The 16,849-nt window shown below is 36.2% G+C and overlaps 1 protein-coding gene across 2 annotated transcripts; it reads left to right on the forward strand.

The window, feature by feature from the left end:
- Window positions 1-2,005: 2,005 nt before the first annotated feature.
- wu:fj16a03 (uncharacterized protein LOC335475 homolog) lies at window positions 2,006-15,494 on the forward strand. Of its 2 annotated transcripts, none has more exons than XM_058379488.1 (4): window positions 2,006-2,079; window positions 14,049-14,124; window positions 14,881-14,988; window positions 15,262-15,494. In XM_058379488.1, the coding sequence occupies exons 2-4, from the start codon at window positions 14,070-14,072 to the stop codon at window positions 15,345-15,347; spliced, it is 249 nt and encodes an 82-aa protein (XP_058235471.1). In that variant the 5' UTR covers window positions 2,006-2,079; window positions 14,049-14,069; the 3' UTR covers window positions 15,348-15,494. The 2 variants fall into 2 exon arrangements, with proteins under 2 accessions (XP_058235471.1, XP_058235462.1); XM_058379479.1 differs by lacking the exon at window positions 2,006-2,079 and adding an exon at window positions 12,783-12,837.
- The last annotated feature ends 1,355 nt before the right edge of the window (window positions 15,495-16,849 follow it).

Below are 16,849 nucleotides of genomic sequence, written 5' to 3' on the forward strand. Positions count from 1 at the left end.
CAATGGAGCATGGTGGTTTGGTGGTTAGCACATTTACCTCACACCTCCAGGGTTTAATTTCTGCCTTTGCCACTTGTGTGTGTGGAATTTGCATGTTCTTCTCATGTCTATGGGGATTCTTCCGCCAGTCCAAAGACATGCACTGTAGGCTGATTGGCATCTCCCAGTTGTCTGTAGTGTGTGTGTGTGTGTGGGTGTGTGTGTGTGTGTGTGTGTGTTTGTCTGTGTGTGTGTGAGATTGTGCCCTGTGATAGACTGGCATCCTGTCCAGGTTGTACCCCAGAGATTGGATGAAAGTAACCATATTCTTGTGCAGTAGGCTATTTACAATGTGTGACCAGCTTTGTTTCACACGTTTAAATTCCACACCAAAATATGGTTGTCACGGTGACATCCACAGGGGAAGTGGTAGCTTAGTGGTTAAGGTGCTGGCCATCTGATCGTAAGGTTGTGATTTCGAATCCCTTGACCATCAAGCTGCCACTGTTGGGCCCTTGAGCAAGGCCCTTAACCACCAATTGCTCAGCTGTATAAAAAAAATGAGATAAAAAAGAAAGTTGTTCTGGATAAGCGTGCATGGCAGGAATTTGTTTACAGTTTGAGTAATTTTTTGTGTCAAAACAGTGCAATGTGAGCAGAAGACCAATGACAAGATTTCACCTTGTACAGTGTACGCTCAGCTTAAACTGAGTTTCTCTTAGAATAGTTTTTCAGATAAAGCTGCATTCAGGCACAGGACACTGAAGTCATGAAGGCATCGACTGAGGTACGTGCTTTTATGGGAACATGAATCAAAGAAAAATGTGCCTTAGGTGCCCTGAAATGTGGTAAAAAGAAAAAAAAAGGTTTGACTGAGGGAAAAATGAACATGACTGAGAACACGATTCCTGCTTTGATGGATAAAAATGTTCATTTTTGTCCACAAAACCACCATCATCTTTGCCAGTATGCTTGGGCTCATTTCACTGTTAAGGTAAGTCACCCATCTATAATTGGAGGCAATTGGTTTGATCTCAGAATTATGATGTTTTATATACACTTCTTTTTTATTCATTCTTCTGCTCTATTAAGACAAATTCAAAATGCACTAATGCATTAAAGAATTAAACAAATTTGTAGTGATTTTATCTCTGATGTGTAATATTCTGCACAATTCTGGGCACTTGATATCAATCCATCCACACTGATTCAGTATACAATAGATATCAAAAAAAAAAAGTTTACACATTCCTGACATTCCATTAAAACAGCAGGATTTATATTGTAAAAAATGAAACAAAGATAACTGATATCAAAACATTTCCACCTAATGTCAAAAATACAACCAGCACTAACCAACTGAAAACGACAGTGACACATTTTAGAGAAATAGGATAACAAGCTTAGAATAAGCTAATGGTGTAAGTGTGGACAATCCTTAGAGGAAGTACCCTGTGATTTTTCTTACAACTTTCAGTTTGTTTTAATAAGAGTTTAGCAGCATGGTACATCTTGTCCCATGCCGATAAACCTTTAGTATTTATTTATTTATTTATTTATTTATTTGACATTTTTTCTATATTCCAGATGCATGAAATTGTAAGGGAATCTCCTGTGCACAGCCTCTGTGAAAATGTATTTATTATTTATATTCTTCCATGACTATGTGATGATTGCATTATTTCATACTATCAAATAATACGATTGCATACTATGTGATGATTTCATTATTTAAGATCAAGTTAATGTGCTTTGTGCTTACACATGATGTCTGTTCTTTGCTCACTAATGTTGTTTTTGCCCTTGCTACTGTTTTTGTTTTTCTCTTAGTTCAGCCTCGAGCGTTATCTAAATGGTCTTGAGTGTGTCCTTTGCACGTACGTCTCGGTATAAAAGTCGACTGTTTTCGACGACTGTTTAGACTATGGATTGCCCAGGCTGTCTAAACTCTCTCTTTGATTATACCCTGTCTCTTCTTCAGTCATCTTACCTCTGGTGAACTGCAGTGTTTTGATCATCCAGAAAGATTTAGAACAACTGCTATAGTGCAGGTCACCACACAGATTTTCTGTAGGATTCAAGTCTCTGGGCTCTGACTAGGTAATTCCAAAACATTAAGCTTTATTTATTTGTTTATTTATTTATTGCAGAAGCCATGGAATTCATATTATTGATTATTATACAGATTATATTATAATATTGATTAATGTCTGAAAGGTGAAAGTCCTCTTCATTTTTATCTTTTTATCAGACACCAGAAGGTTTTGTGCTAAAAAATTGACTGGTACTTTGAGCTATTCATGATTCCCTCCTTCACTAAAGCCAGAATATTGGAGATAAGCACCATTGTACTGTGTATATGGTGTTATTTTGCTGATGTACTGTGTTGTTTAATTATACCTTTTATAATTATGGCCAAAAAGTTCAATCTTGTTCTCATCAGACCATATTCATATATGTTTTAATAAAGTTTAGCCAGGCTTGGATACTCTTTTTTTGTTCTTTTTTTGTCAGAAAAAGATCATATCCTGCCACCCTGGCCCACATTGCAGACAGGAGATAGTTGTCACATGCAGATAGCAACCTGTACTAGCCAGAAAGAGCTGCAGCTCCTGTAATGTAGCTGTAGGCCTCTTGACAGCCTCTCTGACCACTTTTCTCATTAATATTGGAGGGACGTCCTGTTCTTGGTAAAGTCGCCATATGTTCTCTTCTTGTTAGTGACTGTCTTCACTGTGTTCCATAATGATTCCATCTAATGCCTTGGAAATTGTTTTGTAGCCCTCTCCTGATGAAAATGTCAGAAAAGTCCTTCAACAGCTTCGATTTATTTAGGGTTAATCAGAGCATGTGCTTGAAATTATGTACTGTGACAGTACCTACTTACAGTATTTGTTTGTAGTATGAATACAATCTATACTTGTATAGATTGAAACTCTTTTTACCCCAAAAAAACAAATGTTTTTTTCTTGTTTAATCCTTCAAGAAGTTAACAGTTTACTCACAACTCGTCAGCACCTTACCTTATGGGCTCGTAGTGTTGATTGTTTCCATATTGCAGAATCTCAGAAGAAGCAGTAGGTCATCCAAGTATTATGGAATTCAGACATACTACTCTTTCTCTGTACTGCTACTGTATAGTAGGGTAGTAGGGATATTCGGACATAGCTAGAGTCACTTCAGTCAAGACAGATTTGTTATAACTACTGGTTTACATATAAACTTGTCATTTTCAATACAGCCATATGCTCAGATATATAAGAGTGTGCTCATGTGTGCAATTTGGTCACTCAAAAATCTTTTTTTTGTCTCTAAAATGTATCACTTTGGTTTTTAGTGTCACTTTTGCACTAAAAGTGGAAGTGTTCTCATATGACTCATCTTTATTTCATTATTTTCTTTCTTTCTTTTTTTCTTTTTTTTTACCTCACAAGAACCTGCTGTTTTGTGGACTATTTATATCCATTGTACATCATGGATGAGCACAAATGTGAGCTCTTGGTTTGATCCCTTCGTGTTATCTTGTTTCTCCCAAATTTCCCCTTCGGGATCAAGGAAGTGCAGCTATTTATCTATCCTCATGTTCATCGGTGCAAGACTATTCTCAAATTACTGTCAGTCACTAAGGCTCAGAAATCTTCAAATACCGGATTTACCATATTTGCTTAAATCAAATGTGTACATCAGTTTCATGTGATTGAATTGAGTTACATTAACACAAGCTGTTTGATTTGATTATGTCTTTGCAAAGTATTGAATGAAACCAAACTCCATGCACTCACTCGAGGTGAGGATTTAACAATGCACTATTCCAACAGCTTAATGACATTTCATCATGTAATTGGTTTATGTTAATGTAATATAGGGAAACTGCTGAGGTAGAAAATTTCCCTGAATTCGAAGGCTGTGATGTACATCTTTTACAGCTGTCAAAAATTAGTAGGAAGTGTAGAGGCACTTTGATTGATTTTAGGACCTCTGCGGCTGCAGGGCCTCACTACTTTCTCACACTGCTCTGGTGTGATCTTGGTTCACTCTTTTTCTGGTCTCTTCTACAGTTCAGTGACTGTAGTGGGTTTCTAAGCAATATCTTTGTTGGCAAGGATTTTCTATAGATTTTTCAGTCGGGTTTAGATCAGGACTCTGGGCTGGCCATTTCATTATTCCAATGTTCTCAGCTTCAAGGGACTGATTTGCAGTGTGACAATTGCATGAAAATTGTGGGCTGATTGGGAGATTCTTGCAGGGAAGGAACCACATGTTACCGAAGAAGGTTCTGATAAACATTTGTATTCACCCTACTATGTAGTGGGTACAAGAGGCCCAACTTATGCTACAGAAAACATCCACCAAACCATCAGGCATGTTGTGTAGAGGAGAACTGGTCCATGTTTAATTTATTGAGGTCTGAAACATTATGTTCAGTGTCAAACTGGGCAAAGACAGAACCCAAAGTGTGTAAAGAAGTCAGTGAAAGGTGAAGGAAGAAGTGTCATAGCTACATGGCAGAGTGAATGCAAATGCACCTTCTACTTGCACTGGGCTCTTGTGAAAGGAATCTGCACCTACCAGACCTTTATGTGTGTTTCTAGTCCATGAAGTGTTCTTCCCTACTGAGGACAAATTCTAACACACTGCTGTGGTTGTAGCAAAATAGCTTATTTTATGGCAATGAATGGGCAATACATGGAAAATATTAGTAGAAAAGATCCCTGTTCAATTCAATTCAAATGTGAGATATGTGTGTATGTACATTATCTCTCATTCATAATTCATGTGTTGTAACAGTAAAAATGTTTAAAATGTTGAAAGAAAATCATTTAAAATTAGTTAAGTATTAATTATTCATTAGATGTAGAAATGCTGAACAATGATAATATTGTCCTATAGGGGGTGCTTCTACAGTTTTTCCTTTATTGTACATAGAGGGGAAACATCGCAGAGTTTTTATCATTATTCATTTCACCTTTTGTTAAGGTTTACAAAGGCACTTTGAGAGGTTGTATATGATTACACAACAAACAAGTTATTTAAGTTATTAAATTCCATCTTTAATGTGGTGGGGCCTTTTTGTTTCATTTATAGTAAATAGAGAGAAAAGAAAACTTGAATATTACTTAAATGACTCTGTTATTATGTTATACTTACTGTAGTTTGCATGTTTTTACCTGTTCAATAACGATCAGCATAGTACATGCATTCTTTTCATTGTTATTATAGGCGTAAAAGGGTAATGTGGAGAGTGAGGAATGAAGTTTCCTCCAGGGCTGAGAATAAGACATGTAGGCAGTGGGGTATGAACATTAGTTGTTAGGAGAGTCGTTCAGACAGCAGCGTGCACGCTATCCAGCCCTTTCTTCTGGCACCTCGTAGGGAAGTAGGGAATACACTGCACATGCAGAATGAATGACAGTTTGCTCTCCTCTCATTCATTATCCAGGCTACTCTTAGGAGCAGAACTGTGTCTACTTTAAAGTCTGTCTCTATTGCTCTCTCTCTCTCTCTCTCTCTCTCTCTCTCTCTCTCTCTCTCTTTCTGACTCATTCTCTCTCTCTCTTGCATACATACTCAAGCTTTCTCGTATTTGTACAAAGAGTGATTTCCTTACTGCAAAGAGGAGACATGTTGAGAACATGTTGAGGTGAGATGGAGAGATGATTCAAACCCAAAAAATCTGATGCTGGCCTATTTATATAATCTCATTACAGTACCTTAGGCATGTCAGAGGGGAAATAAGAGGTGCAAATTACAGACACTAAGGAAGATCTGTGCCTGTGGTCTGACACACGGCAGCTGGTAGGTCTCATGATTTGGAATCCATTTTTATAACCCAGCTTTCTTGCAGTGAAACGGCTCTGCCACTATATTTAAAGTCACACCAGCACAAACTAATGTCTGGACATGTTGGGCCAGTGCAATGCTCTCTAGCTTGTGAACAACTTGTGAATAGAGCAAGTGCTAGAACGATGTCCAGGAATTAAGTGGAGCTGCACAGAGCTTTTGCTTTCATACAAGTTGTGAGTCATTGCGTGGTATGTTGGCGTATTTCGTGCATTTTTCAAGTTGCACAGTGCTTGCAGAAAGTAGCAAATTCAGGTAAGATTTGCGTTTGTGTGTACTCCACTGCTACTTCTCCCTCCAGCTCTCTTTCTCTTGCTCTCTCTCTCTCTCTCTCTCTCTCTCTCTCTCTCTCCTGAGATGTCAGTGTTCCTGACCGCTTCTGCTCTCTGGATCTCTGATCTATTCTGCTTCTGGTTTGAGTTTTCATCACTTAGAGGTTGCTCAGTGCTGCTGAGGATGGCGCCACATGGACAGTTGGGAGATACATGAGATTGCTTTGGATGATACCACTTAGAAACTAGAATAGCTCTCCTGGTTATGCATTTGCAATTGAAAATCATTGCTAATCACCTTGTCTGGTATCACCTAGATGCAGTGGCGGGCCATGCATTTCACACCTAGACCTTCAGTGGTGTCCTTCCTGAATTAATCCACCTCAATACCATCATTATGATGCCACAGTAATAGATACTAATCAACGGTTAAATAGCAAAGTAAAAAAGAAATTAGGCTACAGTATTTCACACCTCACAAGGAATAGTCAATTTTATTACTGTCCGCCTTGAAAATGCATTTGTAAGGATGTCTGTCACCAAATCAATTTCTTCTCCTCTGTCAGCCATTGGGAGTTAAAATATATATATTTTATTTAGTTTGTGCGGTTCGCTGCCTCTGACTACTCCAATTATCCAATCAAAGGATGGGAAATTGCTGACATAATCGTATGCCTGCTAGATGGCCCCAGTGACGCCAACTTGAAATCTGATTGGTTAATGTAACAATTTCATTGCCACTTATTTTAAGCTACTGGCACCTGCACTATTGATTCTGAAGGCCTTAAGGCAGATTTCTTTCACCCTGGCAATACATGATGTCAGCCACTGGCTGAAATATGATTGGATAAATACTCTTATCATAAATATAGACTACTGGAAGCAGCACAACCAAGAGAAAAGCTATGAAATGTAGAGAATAGACTATAGGGAATAATTTAATACACATTCATGGAAAAATATATAAAATATATTAAAATGCAAGTCAGTGATTCAGATCACTGCTGATTAGGCCAGCAGAGAAGGCCTTGCTGGTCCTGATGGCCCACCACTGCCTAGATGAGGATGGGTTCCCTTTTGAGTTAGGTTCCTCTCAAGGTTTTCTTCCTAATATCACCTCAAGGAGGATTTCCTTGCCACCGTCACCTCCTCATTAAGGATAATTTATATATTTTTGCAATGTCCATTGTTAAAACTGCTCTACAGATAAAATTGATTTGATTTTAAGTGAATTCAAGCAAGTTAAAAAGCTACACTGAGCTTGGCAGAGCATGGCATTGTATCATATAGAAGCAGCACAGATGTCACTTCTGCCTTAATAACATTCATTCAAATGAGCTTTAATCTCTAATCCTTCTCATTTAACTGCTTACTCTTGTGCTGCAGTGACTGATTTATTAATATTTCAGGGCTAGGGATTTCACCAAATTTGTCCATTCGCAGTTATGAGATTGTATCATATAGACACAGAAAAGTCTTGTGTTCAAGTTTAAATAATGATTATTACAAAATCAGGTTAATAAAACAGAAATGCAGTTCGCTCACCTTTTTACACACCTAAGCAGATACTGATTATATGAATGATTGTGTGTAGCCACAAGTCTTATTCTTTTCACTGCATAACAAACATGATTATTTAAAATAGCCATGCATAAATTACTGCAAGGAAATATTATGTATAGATCTTATAAAATTATATAGGCATCTTTTAACACAATTTTAACTAGATGCAGTTTTGCTCAGTTGTACATTTGTAGCCTTGAAGTCACTGCTACCAGATATATAGATAGATAGATAGATAGATAGATAGATAGATAGATAGATAGATAGATAGATAGATAGATAGATAGATAGATAGATAGATAGATAGATAGATAGATAGATAGATAGATAGATAGATAGATAGAAAGGGGTCTTATTGTAAAAGCAGAATTTCAGATAAATTTACTAAAGTAGTAGTAGTGGTAGTGATAGCTAACTACTACTTAACTAAACAAAAGAATCTTGACCAGTAACAGAGCCTCTAATATGTTCATGTTTCACATTTCCTCTGTGTTTTTCTTTTCAGGTCAGGACCAGTGAGAGCTGGCTTTCCTCTAGCAAGGTTGCACTGATTGAGAGAGAACTGAGGGGAATAGAAGCATTATGCCCCACAACCTAGGATAACCTTTCACTAAACTTTCTGTCTCATAAAAACTAAATTTAATTGAATTAACAAACAAATAAAATAAAATAAAATAAAATAAAATAAAATATGTATTATGTGGTACCAAGAAAGTGGCAGCTCAGCAGTTAAGGTGTTGGATTAATAAATGGTAATTGCTACTTACAACTAATTGCTTAGTTATACAGTTAAGATAAATGTATGTTGCTCTGAATAATCTTCCAAATGTGCTTCTTCTTCTTCTTCTTCTTCTTCTTCTTCTTCTTCTTCTTCTTCTTCTAAGTTTCCATTCACAGCTTCACTGATCAAACAAGCACCAATTACTTTTAGTTATTTAGTGTCACACAAGTGATGCATATAAACAGGCTTAACATCAAGCCCTTAAAGCCCTGAAAATCAAGTGGCTTACAGTGAGATTTTATACAATTTACTTTTATTCACCAGTTTAATGGAGTGTGCACTCTAGTGGGTGCAATCAAAACTGCAGATTTTTTCCCACAGATTTATTATTTATTCATTTATTTTTTAAATTAATATTTCGGAAATTAATGTAAAATTGTTTGAATAAAAGCTTTAAAACTTTTAAGCTTTCTGATAACTGCCAACTCCTATTAATGTAGGACTTACTGCTGGTTTTATTTTAACTATATCTGAGATGGATTTATACAGATAAGCATCATTCCATATTGTACCTCGTGTTCAGTAGGGGTCTGAGCGGTTAGGGTGAAAATATACAATTTACTACATAAATCATCACATAAGACATCCACTGGTTTTCCTTACATTTGTCCTCGTCAATGCATATTGTAGGATCAATGCAAAATATTGTGAGTTGTTTTTACAAGCTGGAGAGAAGAAAAAGCTGCCGTGTCGTCATGTTTGGTGCATGTAAACAGCCCTCATGCATTGGGAAAATCATCTTTGAACCTCTATTTCCAAAGAGAATGAGCATTTTTTTTATTGGGAAATTGTTTGTGCCTCCCACACGTGCTTAATGGAGGATCCGGCAATTATATCCAGAGAGGCTGCTTAGCTGCCAGTTCAATCCCTCATCATCTTGAAACTGGTCTACTGCCACACACTTCTGCCATGTAATCCCACCCCTGCAGCTCATGCAGAATGAAGCTGCACCACTTCTTTCAAATCTCCCCCAAATTCGTTCTATTTAAATTTTGATTAAAAACACTGCTGTTTGCCTTCGAAAACAAAGAATGTCCCAGCCCCTATCTAGCTGAAGGCACTTATCAAACCCTGCTTTGCACCATGTTCTAGTACAGTTGAACTTGATCTACCGTTCCTGAAGGTTCAAGGATGATATGCATCATGAATCTTCTCTGTACTGACACCCAGGTGGTGGAATAAAAAATTTTCAGCCGTGTCACTGACTGTCTTTAAACAAAGACTCAATATCTATCATTTTGACAAGTTGTTAAATGTGTACTAATTATTATTATTTTTTAAATGGGGATAATTACTTGCTTCCTTAGTGCATTAATTTCTCTCTGATATTCCTTGACCCTTGAGATTCCATAAAAAAGTACCAAGTTTCTCCGGATAAGTGAATCTGCAAAATGAAAATTTTTATTATATTTGTTTATATTTATTATAATAATGATTACTAGTAGTAGTTCCTTTACTCTACATTGTCATTCATTTTCCTATCAGTAATTGTAACAATATTTGACCATGAATCAGTGTTGCTATTTGTCAACTCTAGTATCCTTTCTCTTTAATAGTTCTGTGTAAACACAGGGCACTTTGAACCTTGAATGGCAACAATTCCTAAACAGTCTGAAGTGGAGTTCAGTTTCAGGGCAATCTGGCAGATGAACTGAGTTGTACATTGGGTAGGTGAAGGACAGTGCACCCGCAGCCCTGGCTGTTTAATCTGTAACCTCAAAATTAGCTTATACACACAAATTTAACAAGTAAAAAAATAGATCACTGAGTATATTATTATTTAATACAGAAATGGGAATTTATCTTTTTGGTGAACTGTTTTGAAATTCAATATATGGGAATATCAGAGTTTTATAATGTCATAGATTTGAGTAATATGTTTTTATTACAATGAATATTATAACAACTAAGATACTCTTCGGACATTTGAGTTGTAATAATACCAGAATTTTATTTGCTGACCTGAACGTTCTTGGCAACAGTCATTGGTTATAATCATTCTTAATGATCTGCTTGCTAAAATTTGACAAAATAAAATAAATACCCAGTGATCTCATTGTAGTCCATAGACTCTCTATGATGCATGCTATATATTATCATTCCATACAACATTCGAAAAAAGACAGCACTTGAGACTCAGGGATTCACTCATATATATTCACGTGACTCCTAGCAGTTTAGTTCGGTCACAGCTCAGTACAGGTGCACAGGTGAAGGAGATTTCATTAGCTTAAACAGTTTATAACAACAAAAGTGATATGGGTGAACAAAGAAGATATAAGTGTATGTACTTCCTGAACACAAGTGATGAGGGTTTTATCTTAGTGATTTATTTACAATAATAGAAAACCTTCTAAGAAATGGACCTACTACGTGCGTAAGGAAACAAAAACTCATAGATTGACTGTTTATACAGGATGTGCTTCTGTCAGCAAATTTCATTTATGCCCTCATTTCATTTATGACACGCAGCTTAAACTAGATAAGATTTATGTCGGATTGAATTGTTACATAGAAATCATTCAAATAATGAGATCACTCAAAACTTATTTATTCAGAACACGAGTCCCAATGAATACCGGATCATTTCTATAGCCTGTTATCATCATATCTGCGCACATCGACTAAAAACAGATTAAGTTAGAGATTAACTCAGAGCCCCACAGCCTGATACATCATGGAGGAATGTCAAGATGAACAGACAGTGACTTGTCTTTTTCTTAACAGAAGCCTGCAGGTTAAGAACAATGGCAGTTTGCCAAAGAAACACACCACCGAAAGCAATCAGTAAAATCTCAGGAAAAAAGTAAGAGTCATAGACTAACATTAACATGAGGACGAGTTCACTTTTGAGTCTGGTTCCTCTCAAGCTTTCTTCCTCATTTCAGGGAGTTTTTCCTTGTAGTCTTCTCTGGCTTACTCATTTGGGATAAAATGATACATTTCTGTATATGTATATTCTGAATTTATATATTTCTGTAAATCTGCATTGTGGCAATGTCCATTGTTGAAAGTGGTCTACAAATAAAACTGAATTGAATTGAACTAGTTATGATTAGCTATCTAGCATAAGCTAAGTCACCTTTATGAAAAGCAGCAATGTTAACACTCCATTTTTAAATCTGCCAGACTTTCAGGTGTCTTTAGCTAACAGGCATGATGCCTCCAAAATGTGTTCAGCTCTAGTAATGTTTTAGTAAGTATATTTTCAGATCAATTTTCAGATCACGCCACAGATTTCAGTTTAGATTTAAGTCTGAGATACAAAACACAAACCTTCTTTTTGTCAAGCCATTCCTTTTGTATTTTTTTTGTTCTTGTTTTGATGTAAATTTTCACCTTCTGGCTGTCTGGAACAGGTTCTCCTCAAGAATTTGCTTGTATTGGCTTCATCCCTCTTGCCCTTAATGGCAACAAGATTTTCAGTTCCTCCAGCTGAAAAGTAAACCATGGCCATGACGAATACCATTTCTAACCACAAGAACCACCATCGTTCTTGAGGGTAGAAATGGTGTTTGGCTGTATTCGGTCTGAGCTAAACATAACATGCTTTTAGACCAAATGGCTCAAAATTCCTTTTTAAAAGCTGTCACATGACTTCTAGCAAACGACAGGAATGCCTTCTTAGACCTGGCTTGCCTCTGGATCACTCCATAGAGCCCAATCTGTTAACGAGCTGATGATGTTACTGACGTCTACACAGGTTTTCCTATTTCAGCCCTAAATCTCCATCAGCACTGTGGCTGGACTCTTGGACACTTTTTCTGTCAATTTCCTATGTTGCATGAGCGTTCAGCTGGAAAGGACGGTCTGACCTTGGTAGTGTCTGGATCGGGCCATTTTTTTTTTTCACTTTGTTATAATGGATTTCACAGTTCTCTAGGACAGTTCGAAGCTTATTTGATCTTTTTATAACTTTTCTATGACTTTCCAAAGTCAGTGCTATTTATTGTGGGACACAGATGGAATATCTGCCTATTCTTATGTGATTTTTAATGATGCAATACAGCAAAATGAGCAATAATCACTATGAGGGGAATATTGTCTGGAGACACTATAGAGGGATACAGAAAAAAATGAACAACACAGTAAAATAAATTGGATTTTAAAATGATTAATAGCTCATTTAAAAACTATCAACTTTTTAATCTAAAACAGTTTGAAGTATGAGGCCTCTTGAACTTGTACTTAGAATCTGCACTGTGTTTAATCCATCACTGACATTGAGTGCTATCCTTCATGACCACTCTGAGTCACTCTGGTGTCTGTAATGTTGTGTATAAACATTGCTAAACAGAACAAAAAACACCTTTAAGCACCTGGCGTAGGCGCAGTCTGGCATCTATATAAGGTGTGGGTTCTCATCAGATCTATTACACAGGGGACACACCAGACAGAAATGTGAGTGCAAGTCTAATTCATTTTGATCAGATTGATATTAAAAATATTCGACTGTATTCGAAAATATTTGACTGGCAAAAATGCATTAGCATGTTAGGCAGGGTTAGGGTTAATGGTAAGTGAAGATTTAGGAAAATTGTGCTTTGATTCTTTGATTTATTTAAAAATGATAAAAGCTCGGGTTCAGTTACTTGTACGTAGTTCGTCTTGTCCTTTTCCTCATACCATTGTGAAAGTTTTTACAAAGAACTCTGTCACATTGTGTTATTTAACTGGAAATATAATATCTTGGAGTTTCTTCTTAATATGCTGCAAACATTGAGAATTTCCACATCGTTTACAGGATCCTGAAAGAAACAGACTTCCATGTTCCAAGTAAAACAAACCGCTCTCTGAACGTCCATGGAGACCCACAAAACACAGGACACTATATTGATTAGAAAGATCTGGGAATCAATTTCTGATTTAATATGTTGCCAAGGTCAGACTCTAAACCGCTAGGCACTTGTGTAATGACAAACCCTATTTTACATGGAGCTTCACAAAAGAGAGGAATGCAGATGTTACGCAGAGTAACCAGACAGACCTGTCTATTATGTAAGACCCAATTTAAATTAGAAGTCAAATAGAATAAAATTAAATGAGCAAAAATAATATTAGCCCAAAGACTGAATAATATTGACATTATTACGTCTCATTACATCATGATCTCCTGTTACAAACAACTTTGAGTGATTTATGAGTGGTAAAGTTTGGCATTCATGGCTATGGCTTTCTTTATGTGCAAATTATTATAATTATTACTTTGCATGAAATCAAGTTACATAAACTATTACTCAAGAGGAGCAGCACATGGATCAGATTCAAGTATGATGTGATTATTATAGGATTTGTGTGGTGGGTTGATTGGAAGGCAAAGAGAATCCTTGACCATGACTCTTTTGTGCTGACTCGTTTGCTTGGGGCTGTATAAACAGTAAACCTATTTCCTGTCTCATTCCAAGTCTATTCTTTCAAATGCAGACATGTTTTATAATCCTGACTCTGTGATGAACCGGCTGCCATAGCCTTTAGAGATAAGCCTATTTACTTTAGTGTGTATGTGTGTGTGTGTGTGTGTGTGTGTGTGTGTGTGTGTGTGTTCAACCACGTGCCTCATGCTCCATCCAAAACTGTATAAAGTTTCTGTTTTCTTTGTTTCAATCCAACAGAGCAGTGAACAGAGAGCGAAGATGAAGGTCTGGTTTCTGTTGTTTGTGCTGCTGCCACTCTGCCTAGATTCTACTGGTAAGTAAAATTTTATTCTTTATTCTATGGATATAATGAATCATTTTAGTATTAGTTGGAGTATTTTATGTAGTAGTAGTTTTTGTATTTTAGATTGTCTTTAAATTTTAGATTGTAAACATGTTTTTCCAAGTAAAAAATGAAATGTTACAGAGAAATGCTTGCCCAATATAATGTTTATTATTATTATTATTATTATTATTATTATTATTATTATTATTATTATTATTATTATTATTATTATTATTATTTGATTACAATTCAAATTACCTCTAAAATGTAATATATTTAATGTATTTAAAAGATTTGTAAAGCTCACAGGAATCACATTTTTTCTATTTATTTTTCCAAAATTGAACATGTTCAACAGTTTCCTGAAGTTTTATATCTATTTAGCAATAGTATGACCTGGGATCACTAAAACAAACAACTGATAATGCTGCACCATTATGTTTTCTAGCTGTTCTAAATATTATAGTTATGAGGGATAGTATCCAGGATATTTCCTAGTGTTCTTCTGAAAACATCTCAACAGCTGATTTATTGTTTTAATGGTGTGAAAGACGTTCAATAATAACTTGTGGCAGTATAGAAACATGAGATTGCAAAAGTACACTGTTAAATGCAACAGTTTACTGTGGTTCTTGAGTAATACTGCAGTCTATTAACACCCAGACAATGAAATCTTTCTTGTCTGTGGATGACTTCTTGAGACATGAGTGTGATTCATGAATTCTTTTAACAACTGATCCATAGGTGTTGCAGCACAATATGCTATTGACTGCTATGGGGAGGATTTCCTAATGGTGAGAAACATGGTCCTGCACTGTAAAAGCAAAGTTCAGCAGGCGTGTTACACCAGATGTAAGCAGTACTGCACTCATTGATCATTGATCCAGCACAAACATTACACTGTAAAGATATTCAAATAAACATTAGAGAGTATTTATGATTATTGATTTAGTCCCATGTGATTATGTTCACTGTAAATCTTTCAGTAGTGATGGAAAGGGATTATACAAAGCATGAAATATGATTATTATTAATGGATTTAAAATGAAATGTCGATGTTTTGTTGATTTGTTTCATTTTTCCCCGCTTCATATATGTCTTTATTTCTGGATTTGTTTTCTCTAGCATCTGGAGAGAAGGGCTGCATTCGGACAGAGTTCTGTAAAAGACCTGGCTGGAAATGTTGTGAAACAAACCTCTGTAATGCCTAACTTTAACACCAGAGAGAGCTAGACTGGCATCTAGAACTAAAAACTTTCTAAAACTTTCTGAACTTCATCAAAGATCTCTTTCTTTTGCATTTTGTCTATAAAACACAGGTGATATGGATATGGCTTAATAAATAATTGTGCACATTATTTCTGTATGAGTCACGTTGGTTTTGCACGCTCATGTTCCCATATACTATATCAAGAGTTCTGCTAAAATTAGCAAAGGTATGGATTTTTCTAAAATTCCTTGCTTACAGACATTAGGATAAGAAAATAACATGACATAATATTCATATTGTGATAGTTATCATTATTACATGGCTATAAATAAACAATTTCAAAGGGTGTTTTGTAATCACACCTCAGATTAAATACAGACGTTTAACTTGTGCTCATGGACTCAACAGATCAAACCTTGTGCATTTGCATTTACATTTCTGGCATTTGATAGATGCCGTTATCTAGAGAGACTCTCATTTTAAACATCTGAGCAATTGAGGGTTAAGGGCCGTGCTCAGGTTACTTTGTTTTCTCATGTACTGAAGTTAGTGGGTCCTTGGTTCTGTGGCTGGGGCTCAATATTTAGTGCTCCGGTGCTGTTTTCTTTGTGCACAGGGCCACTGACATGCTGCAACTGATTGTAATGTAAATCTTAATGCTACAATATAGAAAAGACATTCTAGACAATTGTGTGCCTGCTACCTTAGAGCAAATGCTTGTCAAAGGGTTACAGAACTCTGAGTTTATTTGTTTAAACTGTATTAAAAACATTTATAACAGAAAAGAGAAGAAAAGTTGGGTTTCTATGATAAATATCATGTAAAGGAAGAAGAAATGAACCCCAGTATATTTGTTAGTTCTGTGTATGAAAGCCGTTATGGTGTGTTTATTTGCCTGTGCTGAGAGACAGACCTCAGCACACAGACTTTGTTCTGTTTATTTGTGCTGTACATGTGCAGACAGTCTTGCTGAGTCAGCATGGCTTTGGTCCACAGTAAACTCATGTCACCTTCCAACATGTGCACTACTGACACCTCGTCTAATCCTCCTGCTCTACTGATCCTCTGTTGTGCTGTTTATCTGAACTGAAAGCTTAGTCTGATTAGGAGAGCAAAATACATTATATATTACTGAATGTATTAACATAAATTGGTACGTATACAACATATATACATTTCAAGGTGGTCAAACTTATACTAAATCATACATGAATAAATGTTCACCTGCCTTAACAATTTGGGTCGACTCAACTTAGTAGTCTAGCTAAATCATTTGTGAAAACTTATATATTTGAGTTTAAGATCCAAACCTTGTCATAAGTGGAGTTAAAGAAATTAAAAAAGTTCAGTAAACTTAAAGGAGCTCTCATCTCATATGTATATATAAACAGCAGAGCTACACAAAATAATCACAATGTGTAAAGCTTCAAATGTTACACCTGCTGATCTATTACAGGACGACGCAGCAGGAAGTTCTGCCACCTCACAGCTCCAGGACCCCTG

Source organism: Hemibagrus wyckioides, linkage group LG03 (genome assembly GCF_019097595.1).
Source record: "Hemibagrus wyckioides isolate EC202008001 linkage group LG03, SWU_Hwy_1.0, whole genome shotgun sequence".
NCBI classification, from domain to species: domain Eukaryota; kingdom Metazoa; phylum Chordata; class Actinopteri; order Siluriformes; family Bagridae; genus Hemibagrus; species Hemibagrus wyckioides.